This window comes from Penicillium concentricum (genome assembly GCF_028827145.1).
Source record: "Penicillium concentricum strain IBT 3081 chromosome Unknown utg000001l_segment0_segment0, whole genome shotgun sequence".
NCBI classification, from domain to species: Eukaryota; Fungi; Ascomycota; class Eurotiomycetes; order Eurotiales; family Aspergillaceae; genus Penicillium; species Penicillium concentricum.
Genome location: NW_026622754.1, coordinates 1200889 through 1223807, shown reverse-complemented (window position 1 = coordinate 1223807; position 22919 = coordinate 1200889). Strand labels below are relative to the sequence as shown.

Genomic DNA, 22919 nt, shown 5'->3' with positions numbered 1-22919 from the left:
AGAAGGTCTCTTGCTCAAACTCCCGTGGACCCCTCATATTAGGGCATTAATGTATCAAACCCTCGGGAACCAGATTCCGTGCGAAGCCCTGACAAGACCCAGTAAATAATCTCTACTACTCCATGTCTCTACTATATTCTACTATTACAACAAGTCTATGTATACACTTCACGTTTCAAATCAGGACATAATTGACATTTATTCGGTCTATCTCAACTCTACTGAAGCACATCCTAAATCTCTAGTCCTTAGGGAACCAAGGCTCATACCCAAGCTTAATGAGATAAGTCCCTTCAACAATAGCTTCAGCTGGCACATCATGCAGCATCCACTTCCAGAGAGCGTGCAGAATGTCGTGATCATCGTATTTCTCCTTGTATTCACTAAGAGAAATTTGCACATATTTAAGGCTGTTAGGCTTCCGAATCCAGATAACATCCACTGGTGAGGGGGGAACATCCAAAGTGCGCGTAGTATTTCCATGAATTTCAAAACTCTTGTTGAACTGTCTCCACTCCGTGCGCCATATCTCAAATGTATTTGTCCAATCTGGATCGATATTGCTATCGGCAAGCATAGCACACATGCTCCAGACCAGGTGTGTAAGGTTCACATACTTGTCGAGGTAACCGGTAAGACCGGGCCAAACCCCATTCTCGCGGTAGAGCTGGAAACGGAACTGGTTAAGACTTGTCGCTGGTGCAGGCTCGGGGAATGAGCAAACGAGAGTACCTGGGGGAGAGCCGGTGCGGTAGATTCGACGGATGAACTCGTCCTGGGGCTCAAAGGCTTCTGCTGCCTCGATTGGGAAGCGCTCAACTGCCTCGGGTGTGAAGTGTTCAGACTGCTCTTTGAATCGGCTGATTTTCGGGAACTTCATGATTGCAAGCTGGTCTGCTAGTGAGGTGAGCTGGATACTCAAAGGTAATGTTGATGAAATATCATTTTCAAGGCAGATATAACCATTTATATAGCCACGAGGGGCTATGCAACTTGGTTTTTCGAGTCACGATACTATATTTGATCTCAAAGATTCTCTTTGTTGTCTTTGTATCTTGCAAACTCGGTGCGCCATAGCATAATCCCTTTGTACCCAAGGCTTTTGCCTCTTTACACTGAGCAAGTAAACCAAGTGTAAGAATGAGCACAAAGAGACTCTTTGTATCTCATGCTAGCTTGAGCCTACATATGATTGGTCATAGAAAGAACAGGGTACTGTTTCCAGCTCTTACAGGGAAGGACTGAGTCCAGTACTGTGAATCAATCCTTGAATTTTGACTCTTTTTGTCCACTTGAACCGACTCGGATCAAATTTAGATAAAGATGGATAAAAGAGGGATGAGAACATCGGGCTCCTGCTATTGGCCTATGACCTCTCGCAAAAACAAATGTTGTATAGAAATGTTTTCGACTTCGATTTGAGACTCGTTCGCCAACCATCCTCTTAGTAACTGACGAAGTCACTTTTTAATCGCCTTGGAAGTAAGGAAGTCACTTGCTTGATAATCAGAAATAATAACTAATATTAGATTCTCAAATATGAGCTCCTTACCTCAGCAAATTCTTCGTGTTCTACGAGATCCATTTCAGGGATTCCACGGGACCAGCCGCTTTTCCGGGGACCCCGGATTTCCTGCAGTCTAGCAGAGCAGGCCGGGGTAATGTTAGCTTCACCAAAGTTCCATGACATGTCCCACTTTTGCTCTATTCCTTTTTATTGCAGAATTCGCATGTTGGAAAAGGTTATCACAACCGTTCAAGTTCGTTAGGTCCGCAGAAGAGCCGATCCTTGGCTTGTACATTTCCCCCTTGCAATGCTGGATGACCTCGTTTTTGACTCTTGGCGGCCTGAGCCACTAGTAGGAGCGAAATCTCCGTTAAATTTTCGGTCGAATTTTCCCTTGTTTTCCAGTCTCCGGCATTCGTCACTTGATATTGTCTCTCTTACTACAAGGGGTCGACATGACCGGCTATTCGAACCTTCTCAGCCCGAGCCGCCACTGTTGGATACGAACGGCCTTTCTTCGGCACGGGAAGCTAACGACCACAGACCCAGGGCAAAAACTCTTACCCCTTTAAGAAAATGCAAATTGATGCCGACGAAGCTCCGCTGCCCTGCATAGAAGGATCATTTCTGAGAGAAGATATATAGAGTAGGTAGTTAGCTCTTTGCTCACGACTCATCCACCTCGTGGGATATGTCTCCAATCCACTGCCATTACTGATCACCACAACGCATTTTACGACCACTCTCTACTTCAATCAACGAGATGGCTTCCAAATCGATTGTCCATCATGTGGAGAAATCTGATGGCAAATCACCACTGGACATCGATTCTGATGAGTTGGTCCAGGCGGCCAAGGCTGCCACCGACAAAGAACACCACATGTCACTTTGGGAAGGTCTAAAACTGTACCCCAAGGCAGTCGGGTGGTCCGTCCTGATCTCGACGGCGATTGTGATGGAAGGCTACGATGTCGTCCTCCTGGGGTCCTTCTACGGGTTTCCCGCCTTCAACAAAAAATATGGACATACACTCTCAGATGGCTCCCAAGGGCTTTCGGCACAATGGCAGGCAGGGTTATCCAATGCTATGAACTGTGGCCAAATTCTGGGCTTGTTTGCCAACGGTATCATCTCCGAACGATTCGGGTACCGCAAAACTATGATGGGATCTCTCATTGCCACTACCGCCTTTATCTTTATCCTCTTTTTTGCTCCTAACGTCCAGACGTTACTAGTTGGGGAGATTCTGATGGGTATTCCTCTTGGGGTCTATCAGACCCTATCCGTCACCTATGCCTCCGAAGTCTGCCCTGTTGCTCTTCGTGCCTACCTCACGACTTACGTCAATCTCTGCTGGGTGGTGGGCCAACTGATTGCCTCGGGGGTCTTAAAGGGCCTAGCATCCCAAGAAGGCCAATGGGCTTATCGCATCCCATTCGCCATTCAATGGATTTGGCCTGTTCCGATATTCATCGGGGTTGTGTTAGCTCCAGAGAGCCCATGGTGGCTAGTCCGGAAGGGGCGACCTGAGGATGCAGTCAAGGCTCTTAAGAGGTTGACGTCCAAAGGAAATCCTGATTTCAATGCAGAGGAGACCGTCGCGATGATGATCCACACCGACGAGATTGAGAAGCAGATCAATGAAGGTACAAGCTACTTGGATTGCTTCCGTGGTATCAACCTCCGCCGGACCGAGATATCCTGTCTGATCTGGGCAGCACAGAATCTCTGCGGGGCCGGTTTGATGGCGTACTCGACTGTTTTTTACCAGCGCGCTGGGTTGGCCGTCTCTCAGTCGTTCAACATGTCCTTAGCGCAGTACGGAATCGGCTTCATTGGTACCATATTCTCTTGGGTTCTGATGTCCTATTTTGGCCGACGAACCCTATATGTTTACAGCCTGGCCACTCTTTGTGTCATTCTCTTGATAATTGGTTTTATCGCCATTGCTCCCGCAACACCGGCTACTTCCTGGGCGACCGGCTCCATGCTCTTGGTCTACACGTTCATCTATGATTCCTCGGCAGGGCCAGTTTGCTATTCGCTAGTATCCGAGATTCCTACTATCCGACTTCGCATCAAGACCGTCGTTCTCGCCCGCAATTTATACAACTGCTTTAGCATATTCAACGGGGTGGTGATCCCGTATATGCTGAATGTGGATGCATGGAACTGGAGAGGCAAGGCTGGGTTTTTCTGGGGTGGATTGTGTCTGCTTTGTTTCGTGTGGGCATTCTTCCGCCTACCGGAACCTCGAGGTCGTACGTATGCTGAGATGGATGCTTTGTTCGAACAACATGTGCCCGCGCGGAAGTTTGCATCTACGAAAGTCGACCTTTTCCACGATGAAGCTGCTGAAGCCGGGACCACGGAAGGGAAATGAAGATAGCAAGGAGGACGTATGTAGCATCTCGGCTGTAGTGGATGATAGATATGTCATGTTTGATGTATGAGATTTGTGTGGCTACTGGGGGAGAGAGAAAATGAAGAAGTCTTGGCAATTTACTCTATGAGAAAGCAGGGTATTTATACCCTGATAGATAGTCTAGCAAACAATCGCTCAGTCTGCTAGCGATCAACATGCGAGATGGGATCATCCAACAAAATTTTATGTTTTCAATAGATGAAAGTAAATAATCAATAACCATATTGATGCATTTTAACATATGTTTAGCGTATTACACACAGTAAAACACAAGGATATTGTACTACATAGTAGGTCTATGATACAATAAGCCACGAGCCTGAAGGGATGAAGAGCAACAGGCAAATGGATATTTTCTTGACTGCGAAGTCGAATGTACGGGTATCCCCAGCCCACTACTCACCAGCCCAAACCCACTGAGTCTGTTTAGCCATCTGAGCGGGCAACCAAACCATGATAATACGTTAAATCAATTGTGGGGAAAGGTCCAACCGGCATAATGGGAGTCTCCTGCGAAAATGCCCCCGAACTCGTTGCTTTTTAAAACGGGCTCTCGTCGGCGCTACTACGGAGTGGGCCCTAGAATTAGCCCGTTCGCCCGCAGGTCATTATAAAAGATTTATTTTCGCATCAGCCCTTGCCCAGAATTCTATCAATATCATCTCTCAGCAATATTTGTTTACCGCACAATGGGTTCCACTGATGCCATCTTAGACAAAAACGTGGCCGGAGGACGACCGTCCGTTAAGGCTTGGTGGAAGGAGTCGTCAGTTTATCAAATATACCCAGCTTCCTTCAAGGATAGCAATGGCGATGGCATTGGTGATATTCCTGGGATCATCTCCAAATTGGACTACATCCACAAACTTGGCGTGGATATTGTCTGGCTCAATCCGGTGTTTGAATCACCCCAGATCGACATGGGCTATGACATCTCGGACTATTACGGCATTCATCCACCGTATGGTACCGTTGAGGATGTGGAGGAGTTGATTCACAGACTGCATGAGCGGAAAATGAAACTTGTGATGGACCTTGTTGTGAACCACACATCCGACCAGGTTAGTACTAGTTCATCCAAACTGTGGATAATGGATGACTTAAAATAACTCAGCATCAATGGTTTCGCAATGCCCGTTCTTCAATAAACAGCCCTTATCGTGATTGGTATATCTGGAGAAAGCCAATGTTTGGGGTAGATGGCAAACCTCAGCCGCCAAACAACTGGGTATCTTATTTTGGGGGTGATTAGACAACGTCCTTTCTAATGGCATAACAGTTTCCGAGTGACTGACATCAATTTAGGTAGCGCGTGGGAGTATGACGAGGCTTCGGGAGAATACTACCTGCATCTTTTTGCAAAGGAGCAACCTGACCTGAATTGGGAGAATCCTCAGGTTCGAAGCGCTGTATACAAGATTATTCGGCACTGGCTAGACAAGGGGGTGGATGGATTCCGAATGGATGTTATCAACTTCATCAGCAAGGACCCGTCCTTTCCAGATGCACCGATTACCGACCCGGCCTCAAAGTGGCAAAGTGGCGCAAAGTTCTATGCCTGCGGTCCGAAGCTGCATAACTACTTGCGAGAAATTGGAAGCATTCTGAAAGAATACGACGCGTTTTCCGTCGGGGAAATGCCAGAGGTCAGTGATGTACAAGAAATCTTGAACGCAGTGGGATACGACCGAGGCGAGTTGAATATGATTTTCCACTTTGAGATGTTAGTATTCCAAGGGACAATCCATTCGACTGCATTGGCTAACTTATCTGGAGTGTTCAACTGGACCACGGGACAGGAGGCAAGTTTACCTGCGGCAATTGGGAAATGCAGGACCTTAAAGCGATTGTGTCGAAATGGCAAACATCCATGCACCAGAATAATGGATGGAATGCTTTGTACCTCGAGAATCATGACCAGCCACGGACAGTCTCCCGGTTCGCGTCTGACAAACTTGAAGACCGCACTCGGTCCGCTAAGATGCTAGCCACTTTCATGGGCTTTCAAAGTGGCACTGTTTTTATCTACCAGGGTCAGGAGCTCGGTATGCCCAATGTGCCACGTACATGGGGGATTGAGGAGTACCGAGATATAGAAACACTGAACCATTGGCACGAGTAAGCATTTCCGTTTTTCCTAACGGTTCAAGAAACCACTAACGGATCTTTTTTAGAAATACACGCACCCAACCGGACGACAATGCTTTGCATTCTACCAATCTTACCGAATATCGGATGAAGTCGAGAGACAATGGTCGGACTCCCATGCAGTGGGATGCGTCCACTCATGCTGGCTTCTCCGCTGTCAAACCTTGGATTTCTGTGCACGATGATTACACAGTATGGAATGCGGCGCTCCAGGTGGACGACGAGGAGAGCGTCTATTACTACTGGTCGAATGTTTTGCGTCTGAGAAAGAGTATCCCTGAAATCTTGGTCTACGGATCGTTTGACCTCATCTCTCCTGAGCATCCGGACGTGTTTGCTTACACTCGTACATCCGAGACCGGCTGTGCGCTCGTCGTGATTAATTTCCGAGCCAGCGAGATATCATGGTCGGTCCCCGAGGCAACCAGGGAGAGATTTTGGTCAGGCAAGACGCTCCTGTCCAACTATCCCCAAGAAACGAGATCTGTGTTGGATATTGTGATTAAATTGGCACCATTCGAGGCATTTTTATGGTTAGCCGTTGATGGAATTTGAATTTTGCGAGAATTTCGCCTTTTCGGGCTTGAAATTTCTAGTCTGATCATTCCATAGATTCCCACCTTGTCAATAGAGGTGGTCCGAAGATGGTCGTGTTTTTGAAGCCTGTATATTGACTGGAAAACAAGGCCTGGATCCAATCCAAAACAAGCAGTCCGTCTAGAACAGAATTACAAGGGGTTTGAAGAATTTTCTCGCATGAACCCACGTATTGTGTATGTAATTACTTACCGTTTCTGTGAGCTTTTGAACCAAGAGCCAGTTCTTAGCGAGCTCTTAGAGGCACAGGATAGTTCCGAAGAAGGCTCGTACGAGATGCACCATCACGTAGCTCTCGCCAGGGGCCTTTAATCTCAAACAATAAAGCAAGGTAAAAAATGATATAGAAATTAGATTTAGTCCGAATTATATTGTTGAGACGAATCCACTTTCATATTTTTTGACTTTTTTAACGGCTTTCCGTTCATATAAAAGGTTGATCGCCCATTTTTCAGTGATGATCGAAAAACGCATACGAGAACCAAAGTCAGAACCAAGACATGACCGAAGATAATGACCACCACCTAAATACTTCAATTTACCCCAATATGATCATACCAAGGAGTTTTTCCTCAACAGGCTTCCGTGTAAGGTTGCAGGGAGCCGTCATCATCAGGGCCAATTTCCCAACAACTAACTTTGGTAGTTAGATCAGGGGCCAAGTGAGAAGGGAATCCCAGTTGTGGCGGCAGAGAACCAAGACCAAGAATATCGTGGGACTGTTGGAGAAGGGGAGCCAAGAGGTGCGACTGTGATCCACGAATATCCGACAGTCTATCAATGAGTCCGCATAGGACGTTTTGTGCGTCCATGTATAGTTTTCCGCCGCCGCCAGTATTGTTGGGAAGTAATTTATGTGCCAGCACGCAGACTGCCTCTCCAATGTCATACAGTTTTTGCTCCTGTAGGAATTATAAGTATTGATCATATTTCATCAGGACAGTACTTACAATGCCTATTCCATGGGCGTTGGCGGATTTTCGTGACACGGTTGACATAAGGGCCATCACAGATCTTGCCGCCGTTGCTGGAAGGTCCAACGGAACGACGGATACCTCATCGCAGGTCTTGGTAAGCTGATCATTTAAAATATTCCACAGGCGTATTTGAAGCCATTGTCGTGTCACCATCAAGTCCACTTTCTGCGTTTCGTTATATTCGGATAACAATGGGGTCGAAAGGGCAACGGAATGATAAACAGCGAAAAGCGCCGCGCGGTCACCGTTGGAGCCGGCAGATATGTTCCAGTCGTAAAGGCTAGCGGGGATTTCTTCAAAGACAGAGATCAAATTCACGAATCCATAGGCTAGCGCCGGGGAGTCGGACGTGAAGACGGATGGCTTCTGGATGGACTGCCTGAGGGTGATTGGCATCTTACGCTGTAAGGCGTACGCTCTACCCAACGAAGTTAGCAGGCTTGGATACACAATAGGATATATAGCTGGGTGGCGCTTGCCTCTCTGTAATGAAGAGAAGCCAGTAGATCCTTCTTCGCAGCTCGGCTGCTTCTGGATCTGGAACCAAGTAGGATTCCTCTTGGTGCAGATTTAGGAGATGGGCGAAGGAGATACTTTGGCTCAGGTAATGCCATGCATGGTGATGCTTGTCGAGGTTTCCGTAGGCCGAAAAAAGAAAAAAAGAGGTTAGCACCGAATCAATGTGAGGCATGTCAAGGGGGTCGAATTCTTGGAGCGCTCGTAGGGCTTGATCGATTAGGCTTTGACCAGACGGCGAGGCCTCCTCGAATGTGCTCCCGTCAGATTCATCGAGGTTCAATTGCAGATGAGTGGCCGCACAGAGCGCGAGGAGGAGGGCATATCGTCTTGGTGATAATGTTTCCGGATGTAGGGAGTCAAGCGTTATTGAATTAGCGTCGAGTACTGGCATGATCGGGAACAGATGCTCCAGGAAAATCTTGACATGAGCCTGTAATAATACAGTGGACATCCTCTGCCGGACTCCAGGCGTTGCAATCTCATGGAGGCCGATAATGTTAAAGTCTCGATATTCTGGCAATGATAGTATCGGCTGGTCTTCAAGGAAGGATGCGGGGAAGAGATTGGCATCATTGGCGCTATTCGCTGAGAGGGTTGATTCTAATGGAGAAGATGTGCTTGACAACAGCGCGCTTAACACAGGTGCTGAGCGGCCCTTGGGACCTTTTCGCCGGGCTACGGAGGTATAGCGGCAGTTCAAAGACACCTCTTGGCATTTCCCGCAAGGCTGCTCACGATTGCACCGGACTTTCCGTCGGCGGCAATTATCGCACGCCGAGGTGCGTTTCTGGGAGGCAATCATTTTGGCCGAAATGAGTCCGAGTAGTTGGAGAGATTAAGATTTATATTCTAAGGCTTATTAAACTAGTTCAAAGAGAGAGTAACCCCGCAAATGGCTAATCCTTCTTTATATCAGCCCTTCGGAGATGCCCCTATTGGACTATAAGCTCGGCTATCCGCTCTATGTCAATGGAACTAAATTAGCCAAGACCGGCATTATCCTTATTTAGTCTATGCCTTGAATGCGGGTGGCTTTGATCACAGACTAGTAAAAAGAGGAGTTCGATACCCTGAAACTAGAATGCTGATTCCAGACCTTCCAAGGCATCAGGAAGTTCAATGACCACATTCAGCCTAATAGACCGACCTCAATTTGTCATCTTCCTTGCGCAACAAAATTCGATAAATATGCGGCTTTGGGTTCACGTTCCCATTAAACGGTTGTCGGCTTAGCCTGGAGTCAATGCGTTACAACGGGCCTTCTTCGGGCCCTAGTGATTAGGGTTTCGTTTAGTGAACAATTACGGCGAGGGTAATATTTTTCAATATGGAGATTTTAGAATCTTCAAATTAATATATCGGGATTTGATTAACAATATTTTCGGCCCTCCGGATACTAAATAGCGGCTTAGTACCCCCTTTTGTAACATTTCCCCAAACAGATGGCTAGTTCTGTAATAGGTGAGCAATTAATTTGTGAAGATTGTGCGGGTCTGTACTTTTTAGGAATACAGTTGCAGCCAATGGTACTATGGAGACAGTGCGGTGGGATAAGGTGAAACGGCCTTGGTTTTATCTTGACATCGCCAAACGCCCTAAAGGGGGCCTAGACAGCTGAAAACATCGGACGTATTTCGGTTCCCTATGACTATCTGGGGGGGGAGCTCAAGTGGATTAGAATACAAGTGTAGAATTATAGGAAGTGGGAATAGTGTGAAAATATACTTTGCCATCAATCCTCCTGTAATGTTCCTCGGGGTATAAAGGCATATTTCCCATTCCATTTCTATCAACCAGAATACCAGAATACCAAGGTCCTCGTGTTTCTGTTTTAACCTCAGACCGATATCAATTCGATCCAATCATTTGATCTTTCATATACTTCATTACCCCCAGAGAGAAACCGGCTATAGCTCGACCAGGTGTGCTGAAATTCATCTTCCTCGCAATGCAGATCATTCATCGAATTGGTCTCGTCGCTCTGACTAGCATCTTTTTCCAGGCGACTGCGCTGGCTGTTCCCTATCATACACTTCACAAGCGGGCAACCAACATCCCAGCTATCACTGCCAGTGGTGAGGACCTTCAAACCTGGTGGCACACTACTGGAGTTATCAACACCAATTCTCCAGTAGCTGATGAAAGTGTGCGCCAGTCGCATAAATACTCGGTTCAAGTTTCCACTGACGACGATGGGACGTTCTATGACTCTTTTGTCTACGAGACCATCCCCCGGAGTGGAAAAGGAAAGCTTTGCTATCCTGATAAGCCGGACATCTGCAACGATGACGACCAGATCGCGGTTGAAGCAGATATTGGTGTGACCATGGGCTGGACCCAGTTTCTGTACGCAAGTGACGTCGTCGTCAAAGTGACCCGGTTAGATGGGAAGGCAGTGTCACCCGACGACGTTACTATCCGCCCAACCAATCGCAAGTTTACGGTCACGACCTCTGAAAATGCTGCCTTGATCAGGGTGCCCTACACCCCTGAGACGAACGGTGTCCGATTTTCCGTGGAGTTCGCTGACGATATCATCGAGTATCGGACGCGGGAACTTGCCTCCCAGTCCCACTACGTTCAGGACGTGAACAATGCTGCGCCGAACTATGTTGACACTTATACTGATACAATGCCAATCGTGGGACGAGAGCCACTCAACGCGCTTCTAATTTTTGCCAGTCCGTTTCCGAGCAATGACATGGTCCCATCCAAGAAGGACGACATTTATGAGGTCAAGCCAGGGCTGGTAGAGAGCCTAGAGAATGTCGACAAGTCCATCGTCTCTTTCGGTCCCGGGGTTTACTGGTTCACCGGTAAAAACAGAGCAGTGCTGAGCTCCTCGGTGTCATGGGTCTACTTGGCACCTGGCTCTTATGTGAAAGGAGCTATTGAATACAACAACAGTCAATCCCCCCTCAAGGCAACTGGATTCGGCGTCCTGTCGGGCGAACAGTACGTCTACCAGGCCAATACAGCCGATGGTTATCGTAACTCGAAGTCGGACCAGACATCTCTCAAGATGTGGCGAGGAAACGGCGTCTCATCGGGACAGACTTGGACCATGAATGGGATCACCACCAACGCAGCCCCGTTCAATGTCATGGACTTCTACGGCGATAACGACAGCACGCCTCCAAATGGCTTCAGCGTCGATGTTTCCGATTACAAGCAGGTTGGTAGCTTCTATGGCCAGACGGATGGTCTCCAAATGTACACCAATGGCCACCTGCGCGATGTCTTTTACCATACGGGTGATGATGGTATCAAAGCCTATTACTCCGGTGTTCTGGCTGAACGGGTGATTGTTTGGAAGACCAACAATGCGCCGATCATCCAGTTGGGCTGGTATCCCCGAGCTCTCAAAAACATCCACATCGATCACTTGGACATTATCCATAGTCGATACTACTCGTTCCTCGGGTATGCCCCGCGCGCAATTATTGGGTCCTCTTCTAGCTATGTCAATACAGATGCCACCAACACGGCAGATGTGACCACCACGATCTCAAATTTCACCGTGTCAAATATCCGCTCCGAGGGCATCTCACCTGGATTGATCAGTCTTAACATGTTGTCCAATATTGAGAATTTCAAGATCGAAAATGCGTGGATCGAGGAGTTCTCACCAGTTCCACAGCTTGGTACCAGCGCCATCGTTGGTTTCACCGATGCCAACCATGACAACCAAAAGGTGGCACTCGGAAGCTCGTCCGATGGTGCTAGTATGGGGCTCACAATCAGTGGTTATAAAGTTGGAAATACCGCTATCAGCTTCGAAGCAGGTAACTGGGATGCCACCCAGGCAGGTCGTCTCGACGTCGACCAAGCTTATTCTGGCAAGTGGACTGTGCAGTAGATTCGCCTGTTTCAGCTTTCTCGGCCGTGCGCATCTGTTTTTGAGGGCGGAGGATGAGGAAATCGAATATGCTTCTCTGCTTCTTTGAGATTTTAATGTTGCCATGCTTTGTGTCTGTTCGTACATAGTCAGTAATTCTGATGTTGTTGTGATTTAACTGTATCATACGCACTGTCAAACTATCTCTCACTACCAAGTATCAAGCTCGCACCTCCCCTGTAGGCTGTGCTAATCGTGATTCCACTGACTATCAGAATCATGATTTCCTCAGGCTTCACATCACAAGTTGACTGTAGCTTTTGTAAATACCTTCTGGTGCCGTTTCGCAAGCTTGACGCAATGGAATCACGAGTGAGAGTTCCCAGCACGCGATACTAGTATTCATGCCATTTCACGCTATAGTTCAACGACTGCCGGGAATATCGATAGGAGTTGTACATCAGAAAAGAAATAAAAATACAAACATGAATTTTTTCAAAATAAATATGGAACAAGAACCTATGTACACCGGAAAGCCTAAGGCCCGACACGCCACCACGCTACACAGATGTATTAAACATATACGCAGGTAGACCTGAGCAAAAACAAAAACAAAAACAATTACTGAGTCCGTCGGGCCATGAAGTAGGTAAGAAGGTTAAGGGATCCTTCACGAGGAGGCTGTGTGACTTTTTGCACTCTCTCGGATCCGAAGGTGATGTTCAGGAATGTGCAGAGCTCGGTGGCATTCTTCCTGACACCTGGGCGGGGGTGTCCGAGCTGCTGCATCACGACGGCACCAATGCGAGCCAGAAGCTCGTCGTCGATATCGATACCGGGACGCGATAGTGACTGTTGGATAGTACTCAAGCCCATGATGGTGGATCTGTAGGTCTCATCGTTTTCTGCGTCCGCTCCGAGATCCAGTCCCTGCAGAACACCGACAATCGCGGTCTGCGGCAAGGTCAAAAATACCAGTTTGTCTGCTACCTCCTCTAGGCAACTCACAAAGTGAGAAGTGGACTCGTAGTGGCGACGGGCCCGGATGATGGCTGCCATGGCGCGAGTGTCATACGGGTGGAAGTGCTCACGGGTCCGTAGGAGCATGGAACGGATAGTGGCCAAAACTTGGGTCTTCACGTCATGATCCTTGCGGTTGGAAGGGGTCGCTTCCAGTTCTGCAAATAGAGCTTCCAGCAACGCATTGTACTCCTGAGTTTGGGGTACAATCTCGTCGCCGTGGTATTGGATAAGTCCCTGTAGCTTCCGGTATCCCGAGGGCTCCATGGTTTTTGAGAGAATGCGAGCGAGGCCTTTACGGATCATTTCCTTGGCATTAACAGGGTCCTTCGAACGTGGGCTAGGGCTGCGGTGACGATCAACCCACTTTCGAGTACGTCTTGTGGAATCGTCAGACATTGTTGATTGGGACAAGGTCGACTGGGAAAGTGTTGATTGAGACAGTGATTCAACTAATCTTTGTCTCACTTCTGGAGAACGTGGGGTAGGTTCGTTTGCTGTCACTTCTTCGAGGGCACTCGGCTTCACTGCAGACCGCGGGACCGCGGGCAAGTCCACAGCCTTGGTCAGGCGTGGGGTCGCATTCTCATTATTGTTATCGGTCCCGTTAGTTCCCACATGAGGCTCTTGGGGAAGCACGGGCTCAATGTCCATGATATTAGAAGCCGCTGGGTGGACACGGCCCCTCGTGGGCGACGGACTTGGTTGAAGCGGTGCCCGGCGTGTTGGAGATGGAGTTCGAACTTCAAAGTTCATACCAGAGTCCTGTCTAGGGGCCAAATCAGGTGTAGGCTTCCTAGCTGAAGCGACCACCGAGGCTGAAATATCATCAGAGATGGGGTGGATTTCTGCTTCGCCATGTTCAGGTTGATCAGGACGGCTAGGGGACGACTTTGAAGGGGAGAACCTTTCCACCGACGTGGCGTAGTCAGGAGTCTCATGTGTGTCCGCGGTGGGCGTGGTGGGATCTTCGTAGATCACCATTGACTCTGGCTGGGGTTTGACAGCAGATGCAGGTCCAGAACCAAAGGCCAGATCCGAATGCTGGCGAACAGGAGACACAAGAGCGGGAGACATTGGAATATCAGGTTCGGGGATGTACGGTGAAGGTACAGCAACGACAGGTTCATCCAGTATCATTGGTTCCGGTTCTTCTATCATTGGTTTCGGCTCTTCAATAGGAACCGAGTCCGCGTGGGGACCATGCGGTGCCGAGTACAGAAGAGGCTGTGATGCGTTAAGCGGGGGACTTTCCAACATGATAGATGCGGGGGAATGCCGGTCCTCGGACGGAGTGAGGTAATTTCCGTGACGGGGGGATCTTGCAGGTGGCAGGTTGTTAAGGCTTTCGTTCGAGTCACTGCGAGCACGACTCGCAGCCATGAGATCATTGTGAGACTTGGACTTGGACAAATCAAGTTTCTTCGGCCTGCCCTTCGTTGAGGCAGATTGTGCCGACTCAGGTGGGCGAGTGCGAGGCGCTGTTAGGGGGACCTTTGATGTAGGTGTTGAGGGCTTGGATCTCATAGCCCGGGGGGAAGTAGTCGCTTGTCGGGTAGATTGGGTACTACTAGACTGGGCTCGTGACTCAGGGCGACGAGCATATGGGTCTGCAGTTGCAGGACGACTCAGTTCTGGCCGTCGAGGCTTCATGGCGGGTCTCATAGGCGCAGAAGACAGAGACGAGAGAGGGGCCCCAGTGGGTACACTCCGGGTGGACTTGGAGGCAGGAACAGATGGCTTCGCCTCGGCAAAGGTTGGCTGAGCGGACTCAGGTCGAGAAGGCATCTGGGCCTTCTTCCGAGCAGCAATAGCTTCTTGTAAAGCGGAACGACTCTTGGCGGGGCTCTTTGCAGGTAATGCAGGAGCACCTTTTGAAGGGGGGTTGGGGTTCGATGAATCCTTTTCCAGCAAGTTTCGCGATTTTGGGTCGAGGGTGTCTGCTATCATATTGGCTCGGTCCGGCCACACACTGTAGAACGTCCAGAACGTGCCCCGTGTTGCTTCGCGCACACCAGGGTTGGCATCTCCCAATCCTTTCGTAATCGACTTCTCGATGAGATCAAGGCCACCACCGTGTTCAACTGCGCTTTTATGATGAGCCTGGCGAATAATCAAAGCTTTTAGCCACCCAGTCGCGAACAGCCGCACTGCAACATTCTTATCCTGGGTTGCGAAAGAGACGTGCTGCAGGAGGCGAACACTAAATGAAACATTTCGAATGACAACTTCAACAGTGGCATTTCCGTTTTGCGCGGCAATCTTTTTCAACGCCGAGCAAAGCTTCAACAGGTTCTGCATGATAATCTCCACCATTGGGTCGAGTCTAGCACCACATGTTCGGGCAATATCTTGGATCAAAAGACTGCCGTTGCTAGACATTGTGGTTCGTAGAGAGTTGACAACCTTCAATATACCGTCAAGGAGTGTCTTTACTGCATTGATATATGTCTGCGAGAAATCGTGTGGCGCGTTGCCTCGAGTCAGTCTGCGGAAAAGAATCACATTCTTTTCACGCTTTGACCAATTGTCCTCGGATTCTCTTCCCTCGAACCAGGGGAGCATATCGCGCACAAGATCATCGACATCCCTTGCCGAGGCAACATCGAACGGTTCCAGACCATCATCTTCTGGCAACGGCTCCTGGGGTGCTGGTGTCGGGGCCGGTGTGCGAGGTCGGCTGACAATTGGTTGTTCTGTAGGTGCGGAGGAGGCCATCGGTCTCTCACGATTGGCTCTAGAAGCCGGGCGGGGCTTCACAGGCTCCATTTCTATAAACAAGTTAGTACACCGAGGGTAGTCTCCACGGATATCGATATAATCAAAATACTCACCATCATCAGTCTGTTCCATAGCATGTGAACGTGAGGACATCACTGAAATTGAGCGTTCAGCCCGAGAGATTGGGCGCGTAGAGGATGCAGTCTCGGGTTCAATGGACCCTAAGCCAATTCCCGACAGGATAGCATTCGCGATAGATTTCCTCACACCGCGTGCCGCCATTTGTTTTTGCAGGTCCGACTTTGCTCTTGCGGGGCCAGTTCTGGGTTTGGTTAGGGGCAATGCATATAACGGTTAAGGGGGAAAGTTTCACTCACCGGAACAGATCGATCACAACCAACTTAGCCGTATCTCTAACGGCGCTGTCGGCGTCCTCTAAGCACGAAACTAGAGAAGGAACATATTGGCGGAACAACAAACCATGGTGCTTCGTCATCTGTAGGTCGAGATTAGTATCTGAGACAAGCCTTGCAAGGTGCATCCACGGATAAGCCTACATTTGCCAACCAAAGCATGCTCATTTCCTTCGCCCGATGATTTTTCCCAGCCATTGCAACTTCCAGAACATGGTATTCGACTTCATTGCCTGCAAATGGCCACAGTTCGGTGAATATTGATGCAGCCTGGGCTCTTATACGTTCTTTCGGGTCATTGAGACGCTCCAAAAGAATAGGATACAAGCTCTGCGCCTGATGAACAATCCATTGCTCCTGATCTTGGATTGCAAGGCGCTTCAAGAGGTGGCCGAGTGTGGAGAACCCCGCGCCGAGAACAGAGTAGTGTTGGGAGCTGACGGCGAGGCGTAGTGTTTCGAAAATGGGGCGAATGGCTCCCTCGGGGACATTTTTCTGTTTGATATCGGACTTGACACTAGAGAGGTAGGCGATCTTGGAATCGACGGACAGGTTGGGGTTCTTGAAGGCCGCCAGTAGTTCTGCTGCCTTCGCCTCCATTGTCAACACCGAGAGATTGAGTTCAACTCGGGTCAGACGAAGGGGATGGACAGAAGGATGATGTATGTAATGGTCGATCCGGGGGAATCAAAACGCGACAAGGCTAATAGCGGATAGGAGCACAGACTCGAATTTCGATTTGTCACTAGCCAAGATGAGAGTTAGCAGCAGATTCCACCAGCGCACGAGAGTAATAGGTCAGAAAAAGCAGATCGATTGTGATAAAGAAAATATGACATGGATGTGTGCAGGCAGTGAAATCATAAAATGGTTATAGGATGGAGTCGCAAAAGGTATGGGGTGTCGGGAGTAGAGGAACGAGGAGCACCGTGGAGGCTTCGGATTTGGAGGATCGTAACATACAGAATGCGATGAAGTAGCGACAAATAGAGCGCAAAGTTGATCTTGATATGGTGGGATGTTGAAAAGCGGACAGAGGGAAAACAAGGGGCGATAAGCGCGTGACGATAAGCGCGAGGGATATAGAGGGATAGTAAAAAGAATAAAGGATATTAAAGGGGTTGTCCTTGGAATACTTTACCTAGGTAGGTTTTGGAATTACTATTCCTAATATAGTACTTAGTTTTATACCTGTCTTTTCCCATCCTTGGATCTACACTTACATGTGAGATGCCCGAACCTTGGAAGGATAGAGCCCAACATGGTTTGTTTACACATGTATTAACTTGGGGTTCACGCGTCGCAGTGGGCAACCAACATCGTCATGTTTACATCTCAATGGCAATGTTTAGACAAATGAGTAGACAGATTTTCAATCAGCCTTTTTGGCTATGTTCTAAAAAAAAAAAACATGGTATCAAAATAGTAATTCAAACCATATTAACAAATAAGCACTGAAACATGTTCACTGCATTGTCCAACCATATTAAAACCCAATATATAATGCTCAATATACATGCAATCGATTAGATCTTACTCCATACATCGCTTTCACTCCAATCAATGTGAATCAAAGCGTCCTAGCTCCCCACGAGATCGTCAAAGTGGAGCATATCGCCTGTTAAGGATCACCGACAAGGTATATACAGTAATATGTATAGGTAAAAAAAAGCATTTGAGTGTATTCCTAAAGATGACCATGGACCCTTATAGGGTTTGGGATAAGTTTTTTAGGGCAAAGTCAGCACCCGTGCTCCAACCCCGCTAACCTTGACCTTCATACACTTCAGACCTTGGAAAGAGAGTCGGACGTTAACAGATATCCTTAATCACCGTCAACCCACACACCATGACGACATCCCCAGCACCTCATCCCTCAGCAATCCCCAACATCCCCAAGCAGGCACCGCAGACCCCGAGCAAAGAAGAAAAGCAAACAACCATAGAATCCGATCTCACCTCCCAAATCCCCCAACCCAAGCTCCGCCTACACGTACAAGAACTACGCCATCCAGCCTCAACCGCCTTCCTCACCCTCATCCCAGACGTCGCATCAACCCTCGACAAAGCCCTAGCAAACATCATCAAATACCTATACACTTCATCCCCAAAGTCCGAGAACCCCCAGCGGCCCACCTTCACACCTAGCATCCCACCAACAAGATCTGTAACCGTCTTCCTCCGCGATTACAGCGGCGTAGCCTACACAACAGGCACCGAGCTCGACGATGCACACAAGGAAATCCATGTCTCCCTCCCGTACATCCAGCACTGTACATCCGGGCCCTCAGCGAAAGCCGATCCGCTCCATGAGCTAGTCGGGGTTCTGACGCACGAGCTCGTGCATTGTTATCAGCACACCGCGCCGCCGGGCCTCGAAAACAGTGATGAGGATATACCGGGTCCGCCAGGCGGACTAATCGAGGGAATAGCGGACTTTGTGAGACTCAAGGCTGGGCTAGAGCCGCCGCATTGGAAACGGCCTGTGTCTGCTGCGGAACGGCCGCCGAAGTGGGATGAGGGGTATCAGCATACGGCGTATTTTTTGGCGTGGATTGAGGATGTTAGGGTTGGGAGGGGTGCTGTGGGGATGTTGAATGATCGGCTTTTGAGAGTTGGGTATGTTGGTGAAGAGGGTATCGGGTTCTGGAAGGGTCTTTTCGGGGTTGGGGTTGGGGACTTGTGGGAAGAATACGGACAGTATCTGGATAATCCTACGGTGGGTGTTGGGAGAAGTAGTGGGAAATGGGAGGATGAGATTCTTAACCGGGAATAATGGGGTGGATGTAAAGTCCAGATGAATAGACATTGGTAGGTTCACGTGGTCAACTAGAGATATACAACTAGCAGGATCCAAAGACTAGAAAGCTTCCATTAACATTGATTTTGTATGCATTCAGTAGATGTCTGAGAGCTTCTATATTGGAATAGCAGGGCCAAAACAAAGGCCATGACATGCCTAGTTTTGCCCGATATCTAACTGGAGAGTAAATCAGAAAAGAAAACAGCAAGGGAAATTTCGAAGAAAAAGACACCAGGTGAATCGAAGGGATTGGAATTCCCATAATGTACAGGATCCAGTCATGCAGGAGACAGGATAGATGACTCTTTTTACCGCCGGCCAGCTTCCCATGCGAAAGAATAGCACACCGGAAAAAGAAAAGCGAGATGACAAAAAAAACAGACATGAAATAATATGTTACCGTGCCTTGAACCAAGGCATCCCATTGCACCAAATATCTTAAACAATGACCTCGCCCAGGTCAACGTGGACCGGCTTCCACGGTAAGGCTGATGGCTCCTCCATCGCACTGGGAACGCGTACAGAAAGAGGGCTGTAGAGGTACCAACCCTTAAGCGCGGCAACGGCAGCACGCTCGCGGCCCTCCATCAGACTGGCGCCAGCGCCCTCCCCAAGCTTATCCTGGCCAGAGAAGATACCGACCACGAAGACGGGGTGTCTGCTCTTACGACCAGTCTCACTGATGACCTTGGCGACTGGACGCTCGAAGCTCTCGCGAGCGCACAACCGGGTCAAATCACGGGCTGGCGCCTGGAAGTTGAACAATTCTGAGATGTTGAGGTGTCGTGAAAGGAAGTGTTGCTCGAAGAATCGCTTGGCAGCGGCGCGGCCAGCGTGTAGGTAGATGGCGCCCATAACAGCTCGGACGAACTCGGCGCTTGCTTGCTCGGTGGTGACACCGGCGGCAGAGGGCTTGAGTCCCTTGAGCGGGTCACCGAATTCATCATCATAGAAAATCTTAGAAGTGACCGTTTTCCTCCAGTTCTTCTGTGCTTCATATGGGCGTGCTGTCGGGTGAGTCGGGCCCGAGGGAATTTCAGCGCCAGGCTCGAGCCTCTGGAACTGCAACAGACCGGGATCAACCTCACCACCGGGCAACGCGGCCAAGTCAACACCCCATTCTCGTGCCATCGCGGCAAGAGTCTTAGGTCCAGCGTAGGCATACATGGCAGCGAAAATCACGGTCAAGGGCAGACGAGGGTAAGTGCAAATAAGGTGCTCGGTTGCGTAGTAGGAAAGGAGGTCGTGACCGAGAGTGGCCAGCGAGGCATTGTTGAAATTCGGGTTCGGGTCTGCTGATGCATCGACTAGTGTCCGTGCAAGTGTCTCGATAGGTAATCTGGAGGGTAGGTAGAGTCGAGCGTGGAGAGCGGCGAGTTTTGCAGATTGTCGAGCTGCTTCGACTGGGGGAGAGGGATATTGGAGTTGCGAGTGGCGGGTGTGAGAGTCCTTGACAATTTGAGCCAATTGCTCATCCAAAGCTGGTGGTTCCTCGAAAATCGCGGTGGTCTGGTCATCACGGGCTTGGACCGGGGGAGCGGTCGATTGACACCGTTGCCCGTAGATGTGTTGATGCAGGCGGTTAACAGTCCGAGCCCGCGGCGAAAGGACTGAACTGCTCCATCTTTGGAGTTGCAGTCTCTTCATTTGGGCGATTGGGGTATTCTGAGGGTCGTAAAAAGATTATACAATGGACGGGAGGGAGAATCGCGACGCAATCAATTAGCATACCATCAACGAGAGAGAAGAGAAATTGTCGCGGCAGTCACGGGATGGCCAAGTCGTGTGAGGTTGCGCTAAACCTAATGTGGTATTAGCGCCTTGGCATCAGACCTGCGACCGAGACGGCCCTTTCGGCTTCCACCTTCAAGAACTACTAGCCCTACGCTCGCTTTATCTACTCAACAAACCCTTCAATTGCATCTTCGTCACAATGGGTGGAGGTGGAAAGATCCCGTACGTACTCCCGTTTTTCATGACCTCGCCAGGAGCTAATGGATTTGATCTGGCAGGTACCCCAAGGAAGTCTGGTCCCCCGCTGGTGGTTGGTACGCCCAGCCAGCCAACTGGAGGGTCAACACTGCGATCATGGGCGCTTTTGTCATTGGCGTCGCTGCTGTCGCCTTCAGCATCAGTGCTGAGCGGGAATACCGCGACAAGATGCCCGAGCCCGGCCGCTTCTTCCCCAGCCGATAGTCCGTTACCCGAACTCTTATGTCACTCGGTATACCTTATGCTGACCCTTACGTTTCTTAATTTATAGCTGGAGCAAGCAAATTCGCGAACACGAGCAGAAACTAGCCGCGAAGAACGAGTCATGAAGAAGGTCCAGGATACTGGACGGCGGTTGTAGGAGGATTTTCAGCAGGACGGACCTTTTCTTTTCGTGTTTTTCTACTATTTGATCACTTGTGTGCTGTACGACAATAAAAGGGCGTTCCTCATCCGGCCATTGGTCAATTGACCAATGTATGTCTCTGAGGAGACTCTTCAAGTGTCCTCAATAATCGCTGCGTGTACAGGCGGACTCGTTCCGTGAATTCAGTCCCATTCCACAATTCCTCTCCGTTTCCATCGGGATCGATCTGCGGCACACCGATTTGCTCGACCACAAAGCCAGCTGCGACGGTTGCGCAAATGAGCGCCATAGGATGATGTTGGTAATTACCCCAAGACTCAAGAGCTTTCTTCCAAGTTTCGGAGTTTGATAGAACAGAGTCAATAACCTGAAATGGTTCTCGGCCTGCAGTCACCATTCCCTGGGCTAGAGCACCAAGGAAAGAGTTGCCCGCACCCGTGGGGTCGATCACAGGCGTAGCACCTTCGGCATCAGGTTGATGATATGCGGGAAGCCAAATCTTGGCGAAATTTGAGTAGGCGTAGCTACCATCCTTTCCTGCCCTAATAACCAGCATGCCGTTTCCATCGGGACCAATGCCGGAGTCTGTAATCCTTTGGACTAGCTGCCGGCCTTCTTGGCTCTTCTCCGTCCAACCAGGATGATCAAACATCATACCGAGCTCCATGTGGTTAGGACTCACCACATCCACGACTTTATTTGCGGCGAAGAACTTTTCCTGTTCTTCGGGGGTACAGAGATCAGGGACTGGCTCCCAGACGAAGATAGGGCGCTTAGAAGCATGCGCGGCAGACGGCGCTTTCCCTGCCTTTCGCAATTCATCTCGTCGCTGAAGAATATCATGCACTATAGACATACAACGAGATGCAGAGCAGACCATATGGAATGTCTTGGACCACACCTGTGAGTCGGACAACATTTCAGGCTCGAGTCTTAATTTCGGAGTCAAGTATTTGAAGTCTGTCGGAGTCAGTCACTGCGTCCGTTCTTTCACGCGATATCACCAGAAACTTACCTCGTTTCTCATCGGGATGATAACCGTTCCAGGCTCTCGTTGTCAGCCGGCTAGGGTCCTCTCTAAAAACGCAGGATGTGTTCCATGATTTGATTACATCAAGCGTCTCAGAGGGGAAATCGGAGCCAACATCCACGATCCAGCTCACAGATCGTGCATACTTCGACCCCGAGACCAAACGGGCGCCCACGACTGCAAATGAGGCTGCGCCACCGAGGATATTCTTGACACCGGGTCTTGAACCGCCGAAGTCGATATCATCTGAATAACAACTTGTGAGTCTACATCCCACTTTTGAGGAACGAAGTAAACCATACCAATTATAAACATCCCCAAGGTGCAGAACTCGACCTCAATGGGCTGATCTTGGGCCACCATATTTGCAGCTAAAGCTATATATAGATATAAAGGATGTTGTTCAGAGAGACAAAGAACCGAACATTCAAGTGTTGGGAGTTTTGACTATCTCATTACGGTGGATCGGATGATGGTAATATAATTACCAAATATACCCCGCAACGTCATTCCCGCCTGCGGATCCAGCTGTAACGTACCATACCACGTATAGAGCCGTCAT

General features: G+C 49.2%; 10 protein-coding genes across 10 annotated transcripts; 5 read left to right on the top strand and 5 right to left on the bottom strand.

The window, feature by feature from the left end:
* Positions 1-241: 241 nt before the first annotated feature.
* N7517_000469 (uncharacterized protein) lies at positions 242-880 on the bottom strand (the record flags this gene model as incomplete). The annotated part of the gene is made up of 1 exon (XM_056718199.1): positions 242-880. One exon carries the CDS (start codon positions 878-880, stop codon positions 242-244), a length of 639 nt encoding a protein of 212 aa, XP_056582334.1.
* Positions 881-2270: 1390 nt separating this feature from the next.
* N7517_000468 (uncharacterized protein) lies at positions 2271-3890 on the top strand (the record flags this gene model as incomplete). The annotated part of the gene is made up of 1 exon (XM_056718198.1): positions 2271-3890. One exon carries the CDS (start codon positions 2271-2273, stop codon positions 3888-3890), a length of 1620 nt encoding a protein of 539 aa, XP_056582333.1.
* A 731-nt stretch (positions 3891-4621) lies between these two features.
* On the top strand, positions 4622-6635 carry N7517_000467 (glycoside hydrolase family 13 protein; the record flags this gene model as incomplete). Its single annotated transcript, XM_056718197.1, has 5 exons — positions 4622-4993; positions 5047-5176; positions 5238-5655; positions 5709-6050; positions 6107-6635. 5 exons carry the CDS (start codon positions 4622-4624, stop codon positions 6633-6635), a joined length of 1791 nt encoding a protein of 596 aa, XP_056582332.1.
* A 614-nt stretch (positions 6636-7249) lies between these two features.
* On the bottom strand, positions 7250-8975 carry N7517_000466 (transcriptional regulator family TF; the record flags this gene model as incomplete). Its single annotated transcript, XM_056718196.1, has 3 exons — positions 7250-7579; positions 7628-8072; positions 8134-8975. 3 exons carry the CDS (start codon positions 8973-8975, stop codon positions 7250-7252), a joined length of 1617 nt encoding a protein of 538 aa, XP_056582331.1.
* A 1146-nt stretch (positions 8976-10121) lies between these two features.
* N7517_000465 (uncharacterized protein) lies at positions 10122-12032 on the top strand (the record flags this gene model as incomplete). The annotated part of the gene is made up of 1 exon (XM_056718195.1): positions 10122-12032. One exon carries the CDS (start codon positions 10122-10124, stop codon positions 12030-12032), a length of 1911 nt encoding a protein of 636 aa, XP_056582330.1.
* A 600-nt stretch (positions 12033-12632) lies between these two features.
* Positions 12633-16765, bottom strand: N7517_000464 (uncharacterized protein; the record flags this gene model as incomplete). Its single annotated transcript, XM_056718194.1, has 4 exons — positions 12633-15802; positions 15866-16074; positions 16130-16248; positions 16310-16765. The coding sequence occupies 4 exons, from the start codon at positions 16763-16765 to the stop codon at positions 12633-12635; spliced, it is 3954 nt and encodes a 1317-aa protein (XP_056582329.1).
* Positions 16766-18014: 1249 nt separating this feature from the next.
* N7517_000463 (basic secretory family protein) lies at positions 18015-18941 on the top strand (the record flags this gene model as incomplete). The annotated part of the gene is made up of 1 exon (XM_056718193.1): positions 18015-18941. The coding sequence occupies one exon, from the start codon at positions 18015-18017 to the stop codon at positions 18939-18941; it is 927 nt and encodes a 308-aa protein (XP_056582328.1).
* Positions 18942-19406: 465 nt separating this feature from the next.
* Positions 19407-20615, bottom strand: N7517_000462 (mitochondrial 54S ribosomal protein mL44; the record flags this gene model as incomplete). The annotated part of the gene is made up of 1 exon (XM_056718192.1): positions 19407-20615. The coding sequence occupies one exon, from the start codon at positions 20613-20615 to the stop codon at positions 19407-19409; it is 1209 nt and encodes a 402-aa protein (XP_056582327.1).
* A 286-nt stretch (positions 20616-20901) lies between these two features.
* Positions 20902-21289, top strand: N7517_000461 (uncharacterized protein; the record flags this gene model as incomplete). The annotated part of the gene is made up of 3 exons (XM_056718191.1): positions 20902-20924; positions 20981-21163; positions 21232-21289. The coding sequence occupies 3 exons, from the start codon at positions 20902-20904 to the stop codon at positions 21287-21289; spliced, it is 264 nt and encodes an 87-aa protein (XP_056582326.1).
* A 135-nt stretch (positions 21290-21424) lies between these two features.
* On the bottom strand, positions 21425-22720 carry N7517_000460 (ribokinase family protein; the record flags this gene model as incomplete). The annotated part of the gene is made up of 3 exons (XM_056718190.1): positions 21425-22287; positions 22343-22603; positions 22660-22720. The coding sequence occupies 3 exons, from the start codon at positions 22718-22720 to the stop codon at positions 21425-21427; spliced, it is 1185 nt and encodes a 394-aa protein (XP_056582325.1).
* Positions 22721-22919: the final 199 nt, after the last annotated feature.